Consider the following 15,397-nt stretch of genomic DNA (forward strand, 5'->3'; position numbering starts at 1 on the left):
ATTTGACTCATGCTCTTCTAAAGGCTTTCAGAGATTGGCCACAAAACCAAGTTATTCCCATTCAAATGGACAACCGGGTTGCAATAGTCTTATGTAAACAAGCAAGGTGGTACAGGATCCTACCTTTTGTGTCAGGAAGCAGTGGGCCCTCCTGTATGGAATGGTCTCCAAGCCTCATTCCTACCAGGAAAGGACAACTGCTTGGTGGACAGACTGAGCAGGGTTTCACAACCGCAATAATAGTCTCTCAACATGGGCATAGCCCGCAAGATCTTCCAAGTGTGGGACACCCCCTTGATGGAGGTCTCAACAAAGTCCCCCAGTTCTGGTCCAGGCTCAGGTCACACGGCAGACTAGTGTCAAATGTCTTTCACCTACATTGGAGAAAGAGACTCTGTATGCATATCCTCCAATACCTCTCAGTAAGAGGAGGATATGAAACTCAAGCAAAACCTCCAGCATTCCTATGGGCTGCCAGCTGCATCAAAAAGGAACGCAACCTGCCTCCGGCAGGACACAGCAAGTTGTGTCGGAGGAGGCGGGACAAAGCAGAGGGAACACTTCCGAGGCCAGCTAGAGGTGGTTGCTTTCCTTTTTTGATGCTGCCAGCAGGAATGCTGGAGAACCACCGACGGGAGATGGGAAAGACAAAAGGGGAAGGAGAGAGAGAAATGTCAAAGTGCATGTAAAACTGGGGTTGCAAAGGAGTGGCAAGCCATTTTTTTGGAGTGGCAATGCCACCCCGTAGCGATGCTTAATTTGGATTGTGCAGTATATCAAGTGTAATTCAATGTTAATTCTAGTTGCTGTATCTCAAAAAAGATACATTGGAACTGGAAAATGTACAAAGAAGGGCCACCAAAATAACTAAGGGGGTGGAACAACTCTTATATGAGGAAAGGCTAAAAAGGTTAGGGCTCTTCAGCTTGAAGGAGACATGGCTGAGTGGAAATATAATAGATACCTATAAAATCCTGAGTGTAATGGAATGAGTAAACATGACTCAATTGTTTACTCTTTCAAAAAGTACAAAGACTAAGAAACACTCCATGATGTTACATTTAAAGGAAGTAGGAGAAAATGTCTTTTCATTCAATGTATATTTAAGCTCTGGAACTGATTGCCAGAGCAAGTGGTAAAAGCAGTTAATATAGCTAGGTTTAAAGAAGGTTTGGACAAATTCGTGGAGGAAAAGTCCATAAACTGTTATTAAGGTAGACCTGAGGAAGACACTGCTTATCCTTAGGGTTAAGTGGCATGAAATTTTGGTCACCAGGAACCTGTGACCTGGATTAGTCACTGTTGGAAACAGAATACTGGGCTAGATGGACTGGGCAACGCATCGCTTCTGTTCTTATACTGGTGGACTGTGCTGGTGCAGAACCTTTTATAGCATAAAGTTCAAACCTCTTAAGTCTCTCTCAATTTACTGGCTGACAGACACACTCATGCCTTCCGGACTGGTCTGGTTGGACTCAAGGAAACAAAATCAAACGTTTTCCTTTTTCTAAATCATTCTGTGCCTTATAAAGGATTAAGGCTCTACATCTCTCCTTTCTCTTCCTTTTCTTTATAACATGTATCATTTTTTGGATGATGGTTCTCAAAGCCCTCAATAAGTGACAGAGGCATAGTGAGGAGAATATGGGATAGTGGTAGGCAGAAGATACCATTAGCTTATCAACTGTAGCTAAGTAAATAATGGGGGTAATATTCCAATTATCCATGGTGCTCACAGGGCCATTCTCAAAGAGAAACACCATGAATGTGTGCACTGGCTTTCAATATGCAAGTCTTCTGCATACCTTTCCTTCCCCAAACTGTTTTCTGTTTTGTGGGTGGGTAAAATTGTGCATGCTGGGAAAAGTACACATACTTACATTCACCATTGGGGGGGCGAGGCAGTTTTAAAAGGATATGGTTTTTACTAGTTTCTCTTTCCTATACTGCAATAAGGCTTGTAGTTTTTGCAGTAAAATTCAGTTGTACCTCTTGATTGATTGATTTGGATTTATGAAGAAATTCACCCAAGTGGGTTTACAGCAAGTATAAGCCAGGCATAGGCAATAAACAATTACAATAGAAAATGTTCAAATAAGAGTACACTGCCACAAAATGCCTAGCCACCTGCCTGAGGTTACCCCGCAGCCACTTAGAGGGTCTATCCCCAGCACAGCTCAGGTCCGCCTGCACCTGCCGCTTATGCTCTAAACTAGCACCCTCTTCCCACCAACTGGGTGGCAACCACCTCTGGGCAAGTCTCCCGCTCTCAAAATTATCCCCAGTGATTTCTAGATTACTGGGGCCACACTCCCAGTGGTCTCACAATTCCCAGAAAGCACTCACAGACCCAACACAAAAACCACCAGGATTTTTTATCAGTCCAGACAGGCAGAACAAACTACTACTACTACTTAACATTTCTAGAGCGCTACTAGGGTTACGCAGCGCTGTACAATTTAACAGAGAAGGACAGTCCCTGCTCAAAGGAGCTTACAATCTAAAGGATGAAATGTCAAGTTGGGGCAGTCTAGATTTCCTGAATAGAGGTATGGTGGTTAAGTGCTGAAGGCGACATTGAAGAGGTGGGCTTTGAGCAAGAATTTGAAGATGTATACAAATACATCTCATGCATATTCATTGAGGAAATCTTGAAAACCCGACTGAGTTATAGCCCCTGAGGACTGTGGTTGCCCACCCCAGTTTTAGTACATGTAAACTGAATGTGTCTAAAAATGACTCCCCAGATTCCTTGTTCTAACCTTGAAAGCATATACTCTGCATATTTTATCTGTTCTGCATATGATGTAGATACGCACTCAAGATACACAATTCATATAACACCAGCAGGCCTATTAGGAGCTAATTTTAATATGGGGAACCTAGTTAAAGGGACTTTTAGGGTGCCTTTGTTAAGGGGAAAGAGGATGGACTTGATATACTGCCTTTCTGTGGTTACAATCAAAGCAGTTTACATATTATATACAGGTACTTATTTTGTACCTTGGACAATGGAGGATTCAGGGACCTTTTATTAAAGGGTTGTCATGTGGCAAGCTGGAACTACTGCTGATCCAACACGAGTGCTGGCAGTAGTTCCACCCCCAGCAAACACCATTTCCGGTGCTAGCAGAAATATTTTATTTCTGCAGGACTCCTGGGTTACCACGGGAGCCCTTTCTGCCACCTCAGTGGGTGGCAGTAAGTGCTTCCCCTGAAATGGCCGCACAGCAAGTGCAAACTTACTGCATGGCCGTTTCTTTTTTTGGCCCCTAAGTGACTTGCCCAAAGTCACAAGCAGCTGCAATGGGAATCAAACCCAGTTCACCAGATCAAAGTCCACTGCGCTAACCACTGGGCTACTCCTCCACTACTACTTGTTTTTACAAAATACTAGTGTACGTGGCAGGCATGGACAATTACACACAATTGTGTTTATTCTCAGAACTTGAAACAGTGGACAAAATGTGCAGTTGGCAAACAATAACAGGTAACTGAAATGTGAATCAATTATAATACTAACTAAGCATTTGCATACTGGCTAAACACTACCTAGGAAGATCAGGACATATAATTGTTCACAGAGCTTTAGCAATGAGATCCGTCTCTTTCTTCCAGGCTAAGACTGAAGGCAAAATCAGTACACTCTAAAGGAAATGAGCTCCTGGGTCAATCAGAGCCCAGTCAACAAGATTTGAAAGTATACTGCTGTTTGCTTGTGTTAAAGAAAAAGAACATTCAGTTCCCTATAACAGCTTTACAGCAAAGAAACACCACTGCTGGCCAAATAGGAGAAATACACTTCAAGATATAATTAAAAATAGGAAAATATCTAATACATTTTACAGGCTTAAAACACACTGTATCTTCACATGCACATTAAAACATCTTAACTGACAACAAAGGGGACAAGAGGAGGTGGAACAACATATAGTCAGATAAGGTAGAGTAACAGGAGTTTAGATAGATGATAAAAGGTGATCAACTTGAGGAAGACATTGTTTAGTCCTTGAGGGACAGAGTGTGCAGCCAACGTTAGTCCTTTTTTTTTCTGACTAGCTAGGAGGCACTGCTATTTACACCCTTTGACTAAATAAATAATACATATTGAGGCCAATATTCAAAGCGATTTAACTGGTCATAAATGTCTCCTGGCCTGCTAAATCACTTGTTCGGGGCTAACCAGTCATTCAGCGACATTTGACTGGATAATGCCACTGAAATTGTCCGATTAGTTAGTACCCAACACAAAACCAGCTATTTTGGAGGCGTTCCAGAGGCTGAGTTATCATTTGGCTGGTTAATCGCCGATATTCAGCATTTAAATGGCCACGGTAACCGTATAGATAGGACCACATAAAAGTCAGTTCTGTGTTTATGCGGTTCACCATAGCCAGTTAAGTGCTGAATATTGCTCTTAACCGGTTTTGTTTTCGCCAGCTCAGTATATCTGGAAATTCAGTGCCAGAGCCCAGACATTGCCTGGCATTGAATTTCCAGGAATAACGCTGGCAGCGGTCAATAAAACAGTGATCGCCGGTGGCTGAATATTGGACCCGATTTGCAATAACTACATTGGAGGTTTTACTACAGTATAGAAATAAAGGTGAACAAACAGAATTGTACACTACCATCTTTTTTTATTGGAATGTCTTGGCTATCTTTCAGGAATTGTATTCCCTTTATCAGGTCAGGCTTGGATTTTAGCATAGCCAACAAAGGCAATTGCATAGGGTGCCAGTTCCCAGACTAAAGAAGAAGACTGCTTGATCTTGCTTATGGCATCCAAAGTCTTAAATCTGGCATCAGGTCAAAACTAAAACTGAAATTGCCTGAACATACAAGTAAATCAGATTAAATTACACTGATGGTATGAAAAAGGTGGAGTTTGAATTAGTGGAGTGATTACAACATAGAAAAACCTTGCATTCCTTGTATCTAGGACTGTCCTGCCTGACCTACTAAGTGGCATAGTCTAATGATGAGAGCAATGGGCTGAGAAGCCCAGTTCAAATTCCACCGTGGCTCTTTATGATCTTGGGCAAGTCGCTTAACAATTGCCTCAAGTACAAATTTAGATCATAAGCACTCCAGGGACTCACCTTGAGCTACAATTGAAAATGGTGTGAGCTAAATGTAAAATCCCTTCCCATGTATTTCAAAGTGTTAAGATGAATTATTTTTTTTCCTTCAAAAGAGATTTATTTGAACATCATTGCAATGCACAGATGGGACAGTTGCTGTTTTTGGCTTCTCAAAAGCTGTGTAGCATGCTGGAAGCAAACGTTCCAATGGTAATTCCGACTGGAATGAACCTCCCTGCTGTGATTTACGAGTTATGTTGCCAAGCAGCCACAGTGTGCAGTCCAGGTAATCTAGTCTTTTTGCTTGCTTGCTTACCACTTGGCAAATATTTGCAAAACAGGGAGGGAAACCATGAGCAGACTATGACTGCTTAATTGGGGAAGAAGAGAAGAAATAGGGACAGAGGGACTAAATATATATGCTGCATGCTGAGCATTCAGTTCCTTTCTTCTCCCCCTCCCAGTATCCTCTGAGGGGTTGGGGAAGGGTGGACTGGCATGATTGAAATGTGTTGGGTATAAGGTTGCCATCTTTTTTTTTCTCTCTCTCTCTCTCTCTGTCTTCCTACCATGTATCCCCTGTTCCCCAACTCTACCCCATAGACCTTTTTTATTTTTTAACCATATTTATGAAGAGATTTATTTAAGGCGGTATACAGCAGGTACAGTTTAATATAAAACTTCCTCATCAACCCTCCAGACCGGTCAAGACGCTTGGGTTATGCTCGCCTACCAGCAGAGGGAGACTGAGAACACAAAACTTGAAACTATGTACTTATAACCTGTGCCTAGCCATCTATAGCCAGTATTTTCTCAGTCTCAGCAGAGGGTAGACAGGCAGCCTGTGCAGCTTGTCCGATCTGGATAGGTTTTTGAGTTAATTTTCAGAGTTTTCCTTTATTTCTGTGCTATTTCTGGTGGATCCCTGTGCCTGGAAGACTTTGGTGTGCGAGGGGTTGCGGGTCCGCTGGGGCCCGTCATTGTCCCCTTTGGGGTGTCACACCCGGGTGGCCGGGTCCCTCCCCCAGTCTAGCTCTCCGTTTGGGCAGCTTTGTGCCTCGGCTGCAGTTTGTATACTGCAGCCTTGAGTGCCGGATGGTGTTAGCAGCAGCAAGGCTCAAATTAAAGGCTGCAGTAAAGTTTGATTGAAAAAAAAAAAAAAAAAGTGTCGGGCCCAAACGCTGGGGAGAGCTATTGGAGCTGCACTCCGGAGAGACGGAGCTGTTCAGCTGTGGTCAAGGCGCTGAGTTTTTCCTGCTCGGGTGAGTTTTTTCTTTGTTCTTACTATTGAGGCACTTGTTTTGGCGGTCAGCTGGGCTTCGCGAAGATGTCAGGGAGACCGCTTCGGTGTAGATCGTGTGCGCGTCGGGGCGTTGACGCGGTGGGCAGCACTTGTCGTTTTTGCGGGGAGCCAAAGCCGCAATCCTCCGTACCGCCGGTGTTAGCGGCGGAGGTTCCCGCGACTTGCGTCCCAGAGGTTGCGGCGCCTTTGACTAGCGGCCCTGCGGCGGTTCCGTTTTTGGCGGGAACCGCCGCCATTTTGGATTCGGCGCTGCACGGGTCCGACGGAGTCGGGGGACTGCAGGGCAGTCAATTTTCAGCGCCTTCGGGGAGCGATGCCTTGGGTAGGATCGGGTTTCCCCCGGATTTCATTTGGAATTTATTTCAGGCTTGGCAGGCGGGGCCGTCTCGAGCGGAGCCCCTTTGTCTTGGGACGGGGGGGGGCTAGCGCGAAGAGACCACGTGTAGAGTGGTCTGAGGAGTTAGAAGATTTTTCGCCTCCGGAGTCGGAGGGTGACTTTAGCCTCCTAGGAGAGCAGGAGGGGTCGCTGGCTGGCTATGATAAGGAGCTTGCGCTGCCTGGGGAGGATCCCTCGGTGGTGCGCATTTTTCAGCGAGATGAATTATCAGAGCTGATTGATCAGGTGGTTGCGACCCTTAAATTTGATCCGGCGGCAGCCCCGTTAGAGGCCGGGAAGCAGGATCCGTTGGTTAAGGGGATCAGACGGGTGTCTTGTACTTTCCCTATGAATGCGGATCTGAGAGAAATGATTACTCAGGAGTGGCAGGCGCCGGAGGCGCCATGTAAGGTAGCTCGGGCCATGGCTAAGCTTTATCCCCTGCCGCAGGTCTTTCAGGCCTCCGACCGTGGATGCCGTGGTGACGGCAGTGACTAAGGCTACGGCGATTCCGGTGGATGGAGGGGCTGCGTTGCGAGACCCTCAGGACAGAAAATTGGAGACTTTCCTAAAGCGCAGTTTTGATTTGTCGGCTCTGGCGTTGCAGGCGTCGGTCTGTGGAGGTCTGGTGGCGCGGGCTTGTTTCCGTTGGGCGGAGCGGCTCTTAGATAGTCCGCCAGGGGACAGAGCCTCTTTGACTCAAGATCTGGCAAAGTTGGAGTTGGGGTCCTCCTTTTTGGCGGATGCGCTGTATGATTTGTTGCGGGCCTCGGCCAAGAACATGTCTCTAGCGGTGGCAGCTCGTCGGGCCCTGTGGTTAAGAGGCTGGATGGCGGATGCTGCGTCCAAGGCCAAGTTGTGTTCGCTGCCGTTTAAAGGCTCTTTGCTGTTTGGTGAAGAGTTGGATAAGTTGGTGAGAGGTCTTAGTGACGCTAAGGTTCCTCGGCTTCCGGAGCTTCGCCCTAAGGCTTCTAGGGGATCCGCGGGTCGTGGACGGTTTCAGGAAGCTAAGCGGTATCGGCCTGGTAGATATTCTGGTGGGACTAGGGGTCGTTTCTTTCAGAGAACCCAGTCCTTTCGCGGTGGCCGTCGTGGAGGGCGAGGTTTCTCTTCGGGAGCGGCCGGTGCGTCCCGTCCTTCTCAATGATGGTTTGGGGGCCCAGCCTCTGGTCCGCGTGGGGGCTCGCTTACGCTTGTTTTACCAGAGATGGGCCCAGATCACGTCAGACCAGTGGGTGCTGCAAATAGTCCGAGACGGGTACGCGCTAGAGTTCGACAGACCTCTGTCCGACTTCTTCCTCGTGTCTCCCTGTCATTCTCGGCGCAAGGCGCGAGCGGTCCGAGATACTCTGTCGCGCCTGGTAGATTTAGGGGCTGTAGTACCTGTTCCTCCAGCAGAGAAAGGAAAGGGATGTTATTCCATATACTTCGTGGTTCCCAAAAAAGAGGACGCCTTTCGTCCCATTTTGGATCTCAAGAAGGTCAATGCAGCCCTAAAGGTTCCTTCCTTTCGGATGGAAACGTTATGCTCCGTCATTGTAGCGGTTCAGGAAGGGGAATTTCTGACTTCCCTAGATCTGACAGAAGCGTACTTGCACATCCCCATCCTGGAGGCGCATCAGCGTTTTCTTCGCTTTGTGGTGCTAGGGAGACATTTTCAGTTTTGCGCGCTTCCCTTCGGTCTGGCCACTGCTCCTCGAACCTTCTCCAAGATGATGGTCGTGGTGGCAGCAGCTCTGCGGTTGCAGGGCATTTTGGTGCACCCGTATCTAGACGACTGGTTGATTCGGGCCAAGTCAAGGTCGGAGAGCAAGGAGGTCACCGGTCGGGTGGTGTCCTTTTTGCAATCTCTGGGCTGGGTTGTCAATCTGGCCAAGAGTCACCTAGTGCCGTCGCAGTCTCTCGAGTATCTGGGAGTCCGTTTCGACACGAAGAGAGGCCGGGTGTTCTTGACTCCCTCTCGCATGTCCAAGCTGCAAGCTCAGATCCGTCATTTCCGAGCCCAGAGGGCACCGTCGGCGCGGGAGTACCTTCAGGTGTTGGGTCTGATGGCCGCATCAATAGAGGTAGTTCCCTGGGCCAGGGCGCATATGAGGCAGCTGCAGGGTGCGTTGTTGCCTCGTTGGTCCCCTCAGTCGCAGGATCTGGAGGAGAGTCTCTCTCTGTCGGAGGTGGTTCGTCGCAGTCTCAGCTGGTGGCTCCATTCTCCAAACCTAGCGAAAGGCATGCCGCTGGCCACTCCACATTGGGTGGTGATGACTACGGATGCGAGTTTGATGGGCTGGGGGGCGCATTGTCTGGGACAGGTGGCCCAGGGACTTTGGACAGTGGAGGAGGCGTGTTGGTCCATCAATCGTCTGGAGACGCGTGCAATTCGGTTGGCTCTTCGGTCCTTTCAGAGTCTGATAGACGGCAAGGCAGTCAGGGTGCTTTCCGACAATGCCACAGCCGTGGCGTATGTGAATCGACAGGGAGGAACGAAAAGTCCCGGTTTAGCGGTAGAGGCAGCAGAGTTGCTGGTGTGGGCAGAAGCTCATCTGCAGAGTCTCTCGGCGGGGCACGTGGCAGGGGTGGACAACGTGAGCGCGGATTATCTGAGCAGGCACACGTTGGATCCCGGAGAGTGGGCTCTCCATCCCTCCGTGTTCGAGCGGATAGTGTTACAGTGGGGTCGACCGGTGTTGGATCTAATGGCGTCGTCCGCCAATGCACAAGTCTCTCGGTTCTTCAGTCGTCGAAGAGATGCTCGGGCCGAGGGCATCGACGCGCTGGTCCTTCCGTGGCCGACTCAGCAGTTGCTCTACGTGTTTCCGCCGTGGCCGCTGGTGGGCCGCGTGGTTCAGCGGATCGGTCGTCACTCGGGATTAGTAGTTCTGATAGCGCCCAATTGGCCCCGGCGTCCGTGGTACGGAGATCTGATGCGGTTGCTGGTGCAGGATCCGATTCCCCTGGGGCCTCGGGTGAGATTGGTTCAGGGGCCGATCGAGATGGCCGACCCCTCTCCATTCTTGCTTACGGCTTGGCTCTTGAAAGGCACCGTTTAAGACGCAAAGGTTTCTCGGCCAGGGTGATTGATACGATGTTGCGGTCTCGTAAGAGGTCTACTTCCTTGGCATATGTGCGGGTGTGGCGCATTTTCGAGAATTGGTGTCAGGAGCGGGGCTATGCCCCGTTGCGTGTTTCGGCAGTGGAAGTGTTGGATTTTCTTCAGGATGGTTTGGATAGAGGCCTTTCGCTCTCCTCTCTGAAGGTGCAGGTGTCAGCCTTGTCTTGTTTTAGAGGTAAGGTTCGGGGAGTATCCTTGGCGGCTTCTCCGGACGTGGGGCGGTTTTTGAAGGCAGTGAAGTTGCTTCGGCCGCCTCGCCGCCCGGTGGTTCCGTCTTGGGATTTAAATTTGGTTTTGGAGGCTCTGGTGGGGCCGCCGTTTGAACCCTTGCCTTCCATTACGTGTAAGGACCTTACTTTGAAGACAGTCTTTTTGGTGGCTATTTCTTCAGCGCGTAGGATTTCGGAGCTTCAGGCTTTATCTTGCAGAGAGCCTTTTCTGTCCTTTGCCAAAGAGAAAGTGACTTTACGCACGGTTCCTTCCTTTGTGCCTAAGGTGGTGTCTTCTTTTCATGTCAATCAGGTGATTTCGTTGCCAGTGTTGGGTGATCGTGCCGGGGATCCCTTGCAGCGTCGTTTGGCTAAGTTGGATGTGCGACGCGTTTTGCGGTCATATTTGAGCAGAACCCAAGATTTTCGATCGTCAGACAGGTTGTTTGTTTTGTTTGGAGGTCCCAAGAAAGGTGAAGCTGCCTCCAAGGCTACTCTGGCGAGATGGTTGAAGGAGACTATTGCTTCGGCTTATTTGTTGAGGCGTCGGGCAGTACCCTCTTTACTTAAGGCACATTCTACTCGGGGAGTAGCCGCTTCTTGGGCGGAAGCTAGTTTTATTCCGCCGCAGGATATTTGTAGGGCAGCGGTGTGGTCCTCCATCCATTCCTTTGTGAAGCATTACAGACTTGATGTGCAGGCGAAAGAAGATGCCCGGTTTGGAGCGGCTGTGTTGTCTTCTGCTTTTCAAGGGTCCCGCCCTTAGTTGGGATACTGCTTTGGTACGTCCCAAGCGTCTTGACCGGTCTGGAGGGTTGATGAGGAAGGTGAAATTAGGCCTTACCTGCTAATTTTCTTTCCTCTAGACCCTCCAGACCGGTCAAGAGCCCGCCCGTTCTTTTCGCAGAAGTATTCCTCAGTATTTTGAGCCGTGTATATGGATAGCAGTATTTTGAGCCGTGTTCTGCTAGGACTATTCCTTTAAGGTTTTGTGTGGTCAGAGAGAATTCTTTGACTCTAAGACATTACAGAGCGGGGCGCTGTGACGTCTCGTCTGTGTTCAGCACACTGTTGGTACTTGTCCTTGGGTTTTCCAGGTACAGGGATTTTTAGTTTCAGAGTTGTGTTTTTATTCTCTGCTTTGCTAAGTGTATACTGGCTATAGATGGCTAGGCACAGGTTATAAGTACATAGTTTCAAGTTTTGTGTTCTCAGTCTCCCTCTGCTGGTAGGCGAGCATAACCCAAGCGTCTTGACCGGTCTGGAGGGTCTAGAGGAAAGAAAATTAGCAGGTAAGGCCTAATTTCACCTTACAACTTTGTTAACAGCATAACAATAGTAAAATAAGCAAATATAAGCATAAATACGCGCAATAAGGTAAACTTAGAAATGGTGAATTGAAACCTAGTAATAGGACTAACATGAAACGATATCAGAAATATACACATTTAACATCACTGTAGAACAATAATATAACAAATATAATAAATGTCAGTACAATACAAACAATACCATAATAGCATGTAAGAATATTCAAATAATATAGATATGATAAGAACATAAGAATAGCCATACTGGATCAGACAATGGTCCATCTAGCCCAGTATTCCCCAGTGGCCAATCCAGATCACAAGTACCTGGCAGAAACCCAAAATGTGGCATCATTCCATGCTACCAAACCCAGGGCAAGCAGTGGCTTCCCTATGCTCAATATGCTCTTTGTCTCAATATGCTATTGCTGTTCCTGCAATACAATGAGATGTCTTACTATGTAACCGAGCAGCCAAGTGTAGACATATAGACGGAAACAAGATGGGTGGTACAAAATCAGTTGGGGTAAATAAATAGGTGGCAGAACTTGTATTGAGTTTAATGTACAGTTAATTTTTCTTTTCAGTAGGGGTCAGTCTGAGACCCAATTTGCCACAAGAAACTGCTGTTAAGGCAATATAGGCCAGAGAATTAACCACATGTGCTCTACTGACAGGCCCCATCTCCCATGTGGAGTCAAAGAAAAGGCAGGGCCGGGAAGCAGTGTACACAGTGGTTCAGACTCTAGCCCATGCACACTAACAACAGACTGCTGCTGTCGTGATCAGCCCTTGGACCAGCCTCTTAGGGGCAGATACTGCCCTCCCCTACTCTCCAAATTTTACCTATATATGGAACTTAATTGGGCACAAAGTAATTGAGAGGCACTTCAGATCTTCAGCAGCACAAGAAAAAGCAGATCCAGATTCATAGTTCAAGGAGTAACTTTATTCAAACAAACCCGATGTAGTCCACATGTTGCCCTGTTAAGGGCTGCTTCAGGGGTATACTGCTAAAATACATAAATATTAATAACAGCCCGTTTTAACTAGACTTTAAATATGAGGGGTTCAGTTGTGGGTATGTGCCTAGATAAGTAGTGCATCTATATACTGTCATATATTGTCTAGCTCAACTTATCATAAACTACTAAGCCTTGTTTTATTAAAATTCTATTAACTTTGTATTTCAAATTACTATGTAAGCCGCATTGAGCTTGCATTATGTGGGAAAGCGCGGGGTACAAATGTAATAATAATAATAGATAAAAAAAATTCAGTTTGAATAAAATTCCATAAATAGCTACAAACAATTAACGGAACAAGTCTGTGTGATATAACATGTTTAAAATCCCATGCAGATGCTATTTAGAAAGCCCATGTGTGGTAAGCAAGATAAAAAGAAATAAAAAGTGACAATACAGAGAAAGGGTAATAGAAAAATATGAACAAGAACTCTACACATCACGTAAAGAGGTAAAAAAAAACACCTTGGTCTCTCAAGGTGTGACAGCACTCTCAGCACTACATATTAATTTTAAAAAATATATAAAAATGGTTAAAAAAAACCATGGTCTGACAGAGGATATATACTTTAGATTGTCAACACATGAAAGAGAACTAATACCATACCAACTAAAGAGATGTAGAAATGCCTCACTTCCTTAGTTCTAAAAAAAATGCACATAACAGATTTCTCAGCACTGTCAACTATTGAAACATTGGAACAAGATAAAACCTTGGTCAGAAATGTAAACTAAAAAACAAACATAAACATATCAATATACTGCTTACCAGCACCAGTCATCTTGGGGGGTGGGGGGGGGGGAGGAACAAAGCTCTACATCTAAAATAAGTGTGTTAATCTGGTCAGTGTATATAACCTGAAACACTAATTTTTATATTCTCTGATTCTTATGCAATTAAATATATGGACATTGGCAAACATTCAATGATGATCACATAGACTGAATGGAATAGACAAGTGGCCTATTGATTTAGACTAATGGACTGAGAACCAGGAAGGCCAAGGTTCAAATCCAGCTTCTACCAGTGAGGGTACTTCACAAGTCACTTTACATCCTGTTGTTTTAGTTACCTACTTAGGGGCCATTCTACTTAAGTGAGTCTTTCCTGCTTGCTAAGGCCATTTTTCTTGCAGCCATACAAATGACATTTTTGTATTAATGGCCGTATGCTAATGTTCTCAATTAGAGGATGGGATTTCACCTTAGGACAGTACCAAATCAAACATAAAGGGAAACCTCAATATATTGTAACCAAACCCAAAAAGAGGGGGATAGATTAAATAAAGGAGGAAAAGGCCTCAAGAAGCTCACTTCCGTTCGGTAGTTTGAACGGATTCTGATATTGACTGATGGTTCTGACGCAGACCTGGCGAAACGATGGCCAACGTTAACCACGGTCATTGAACAATCTGAGTGAAGAAGAGTGACTTCACAGCCCAAGCTAAGTGAATATTTAAATAAATATTTAAAGTCTAGTTAAAACGGGCTATTTGCCAAAAAGGAGGTTTTTTGTCAGTGGTGAAGCAGTCCTAGCTCCTATTATACCTTTGTTTATGGAAGGGAGCTTCTTGAGGCTTCTCCCTCTTTTATTTAATCTACCCTCCTCTTTTTGGGTTTGCTTACAATATATTGAGGTTTCCCTTTATGTTTGAATTGGCATATGCTAATTTTGCCATTAGTCTGCGGCCATTTGAAAAAGCATGTGCATTTTTATGCCACCCATTTTGTAGGTTGTAAGGGCTCACAACTATCCATGTGCTACCAGTTAGCGCACAGTAATTTGCTGCACTAAGTGGGCCTTTTACAAAGGCATGCTAGCATTTTTAGTGCACACTAAAAATAGGCGTGCACTAAATGCTAGAGACGCCTATATATTCCTATGGGCATCTCTAGCATTTAGCATGTGCTAAAAATGCTACTGCACCTTTGTTAATGACCCCCTAAGTGATTAGTGCAGAAATGCCCACTCTCTGCCCCCTGACACACCTCTTAAAAATAATTAGCACAAAGCGCGCACGCATTTGATAGTTTCTACAGAATGCCTGAGCTCGTCTCGCAGTACGCCATTTAAAGCTGCATTAGGTGCACATTAGCACCTGACACAGCTTAGGAAAAGAGCCCCTTAAAGTGAGAGCCCTGTAGGGAGAGGGTCTTACCTTTGTTGTGAAATGTAGCACACCTTGAACATGGGTTTAAAAGGGCAAGTAATTTAAATCCAGATTTAGCTACTGATTTTTATACATCATAGGGGGCCTCTTTTACAAAGCCATGCTACTGATTCTTGGTGCAGCAAATGAGAAGAAGCCCATTCAATTTCTGTGAGCTTCATCTCATTTACCACGTGGGAATCGCTAAATCGACTTTGTAAAAGAAGCCCAGGGTGTCGTGAAATTTCAGAGGGATTTTTCATATTGTCTGAACAGGAATACATTTTTTCAAATCTTGCTTAAGACTTATTTTCAACATTTAGGGGCCCTGTTTACTAACGTGCACTAGAGGCACGCTAGCATTTTTACCACATGCTAACCATGTAGATGCCCATAATATTCCTATGGGCATCTACACAGCACACGCTAAATACGCTGGCACAACTTAGTAAACAGGGCCCTTGGAGTTCTTTCCTTGTACCCCTCAAAAGCTACTTTTTATAACTGATGTAATCACTTTCCATTCTTCTAGTCCTTGTAAAAAAAAAATTTATGTTGTTGGAACAACATTTTAACTATAAGAGTTAAAGAAAAACGTGATTGAATAACTTTTCTTATAACTATTAAAATATTATAAATCACCCCCCCCCCCCCCTCAGTTTACTAATCCACGCTACCGGCTGCCGTGCGCTAATGCCAACACAGCCCATTCACTTTGAATTGGTTGTGTTGGCATTTCCGCATGACAGCCACTAGTGCAGCTTAGTAAACAGGGGGGCAAATATTCTCTTTTAATATTCCTATCCCTTAAAATGCCATGTGCTAATGCTGACA

At 45.9% G+C, this 15,397-nt stretch overlaps 1 protein-coding gene across 1 annotated transcript in view; it reads left to right on the forward strand.

Annotated features, from left to right (window-relative positions):
* KNTC1 (kinetochore associated 1) overlaps positions 1–15,397 on the forward strand; it is a 318,233-nt gene that overhangs the window by 195,133 nt on the left and 107,703 nt on the right. The window contains exon 35 of the mRNA XM_030219253.1: positions 5,198–5,370. Within this exon, the coding sequence (XP_030075113.1) occupies positions 5,198–5,370 (173 nt within the window). The remainder of the gene's footprint in view (positions 1–5,197; positions 5,371–15,397) is intronic.

The sequence above is a fragment of the Microcaecilia unicolor genome, chromosome 11, assembly GCF_901765095.1.
Source record: "Microcaecilia unicolor chromosome 11, aMicUni1.1, whole genome shotgun sequence".
Taxonomy (NCBI): Eukaryota; Metazoa; Chordata; class Amphibia; order Gymnophiona; family Siphonopidae; genus Microcaecilia; species Microcaecilia unicolor.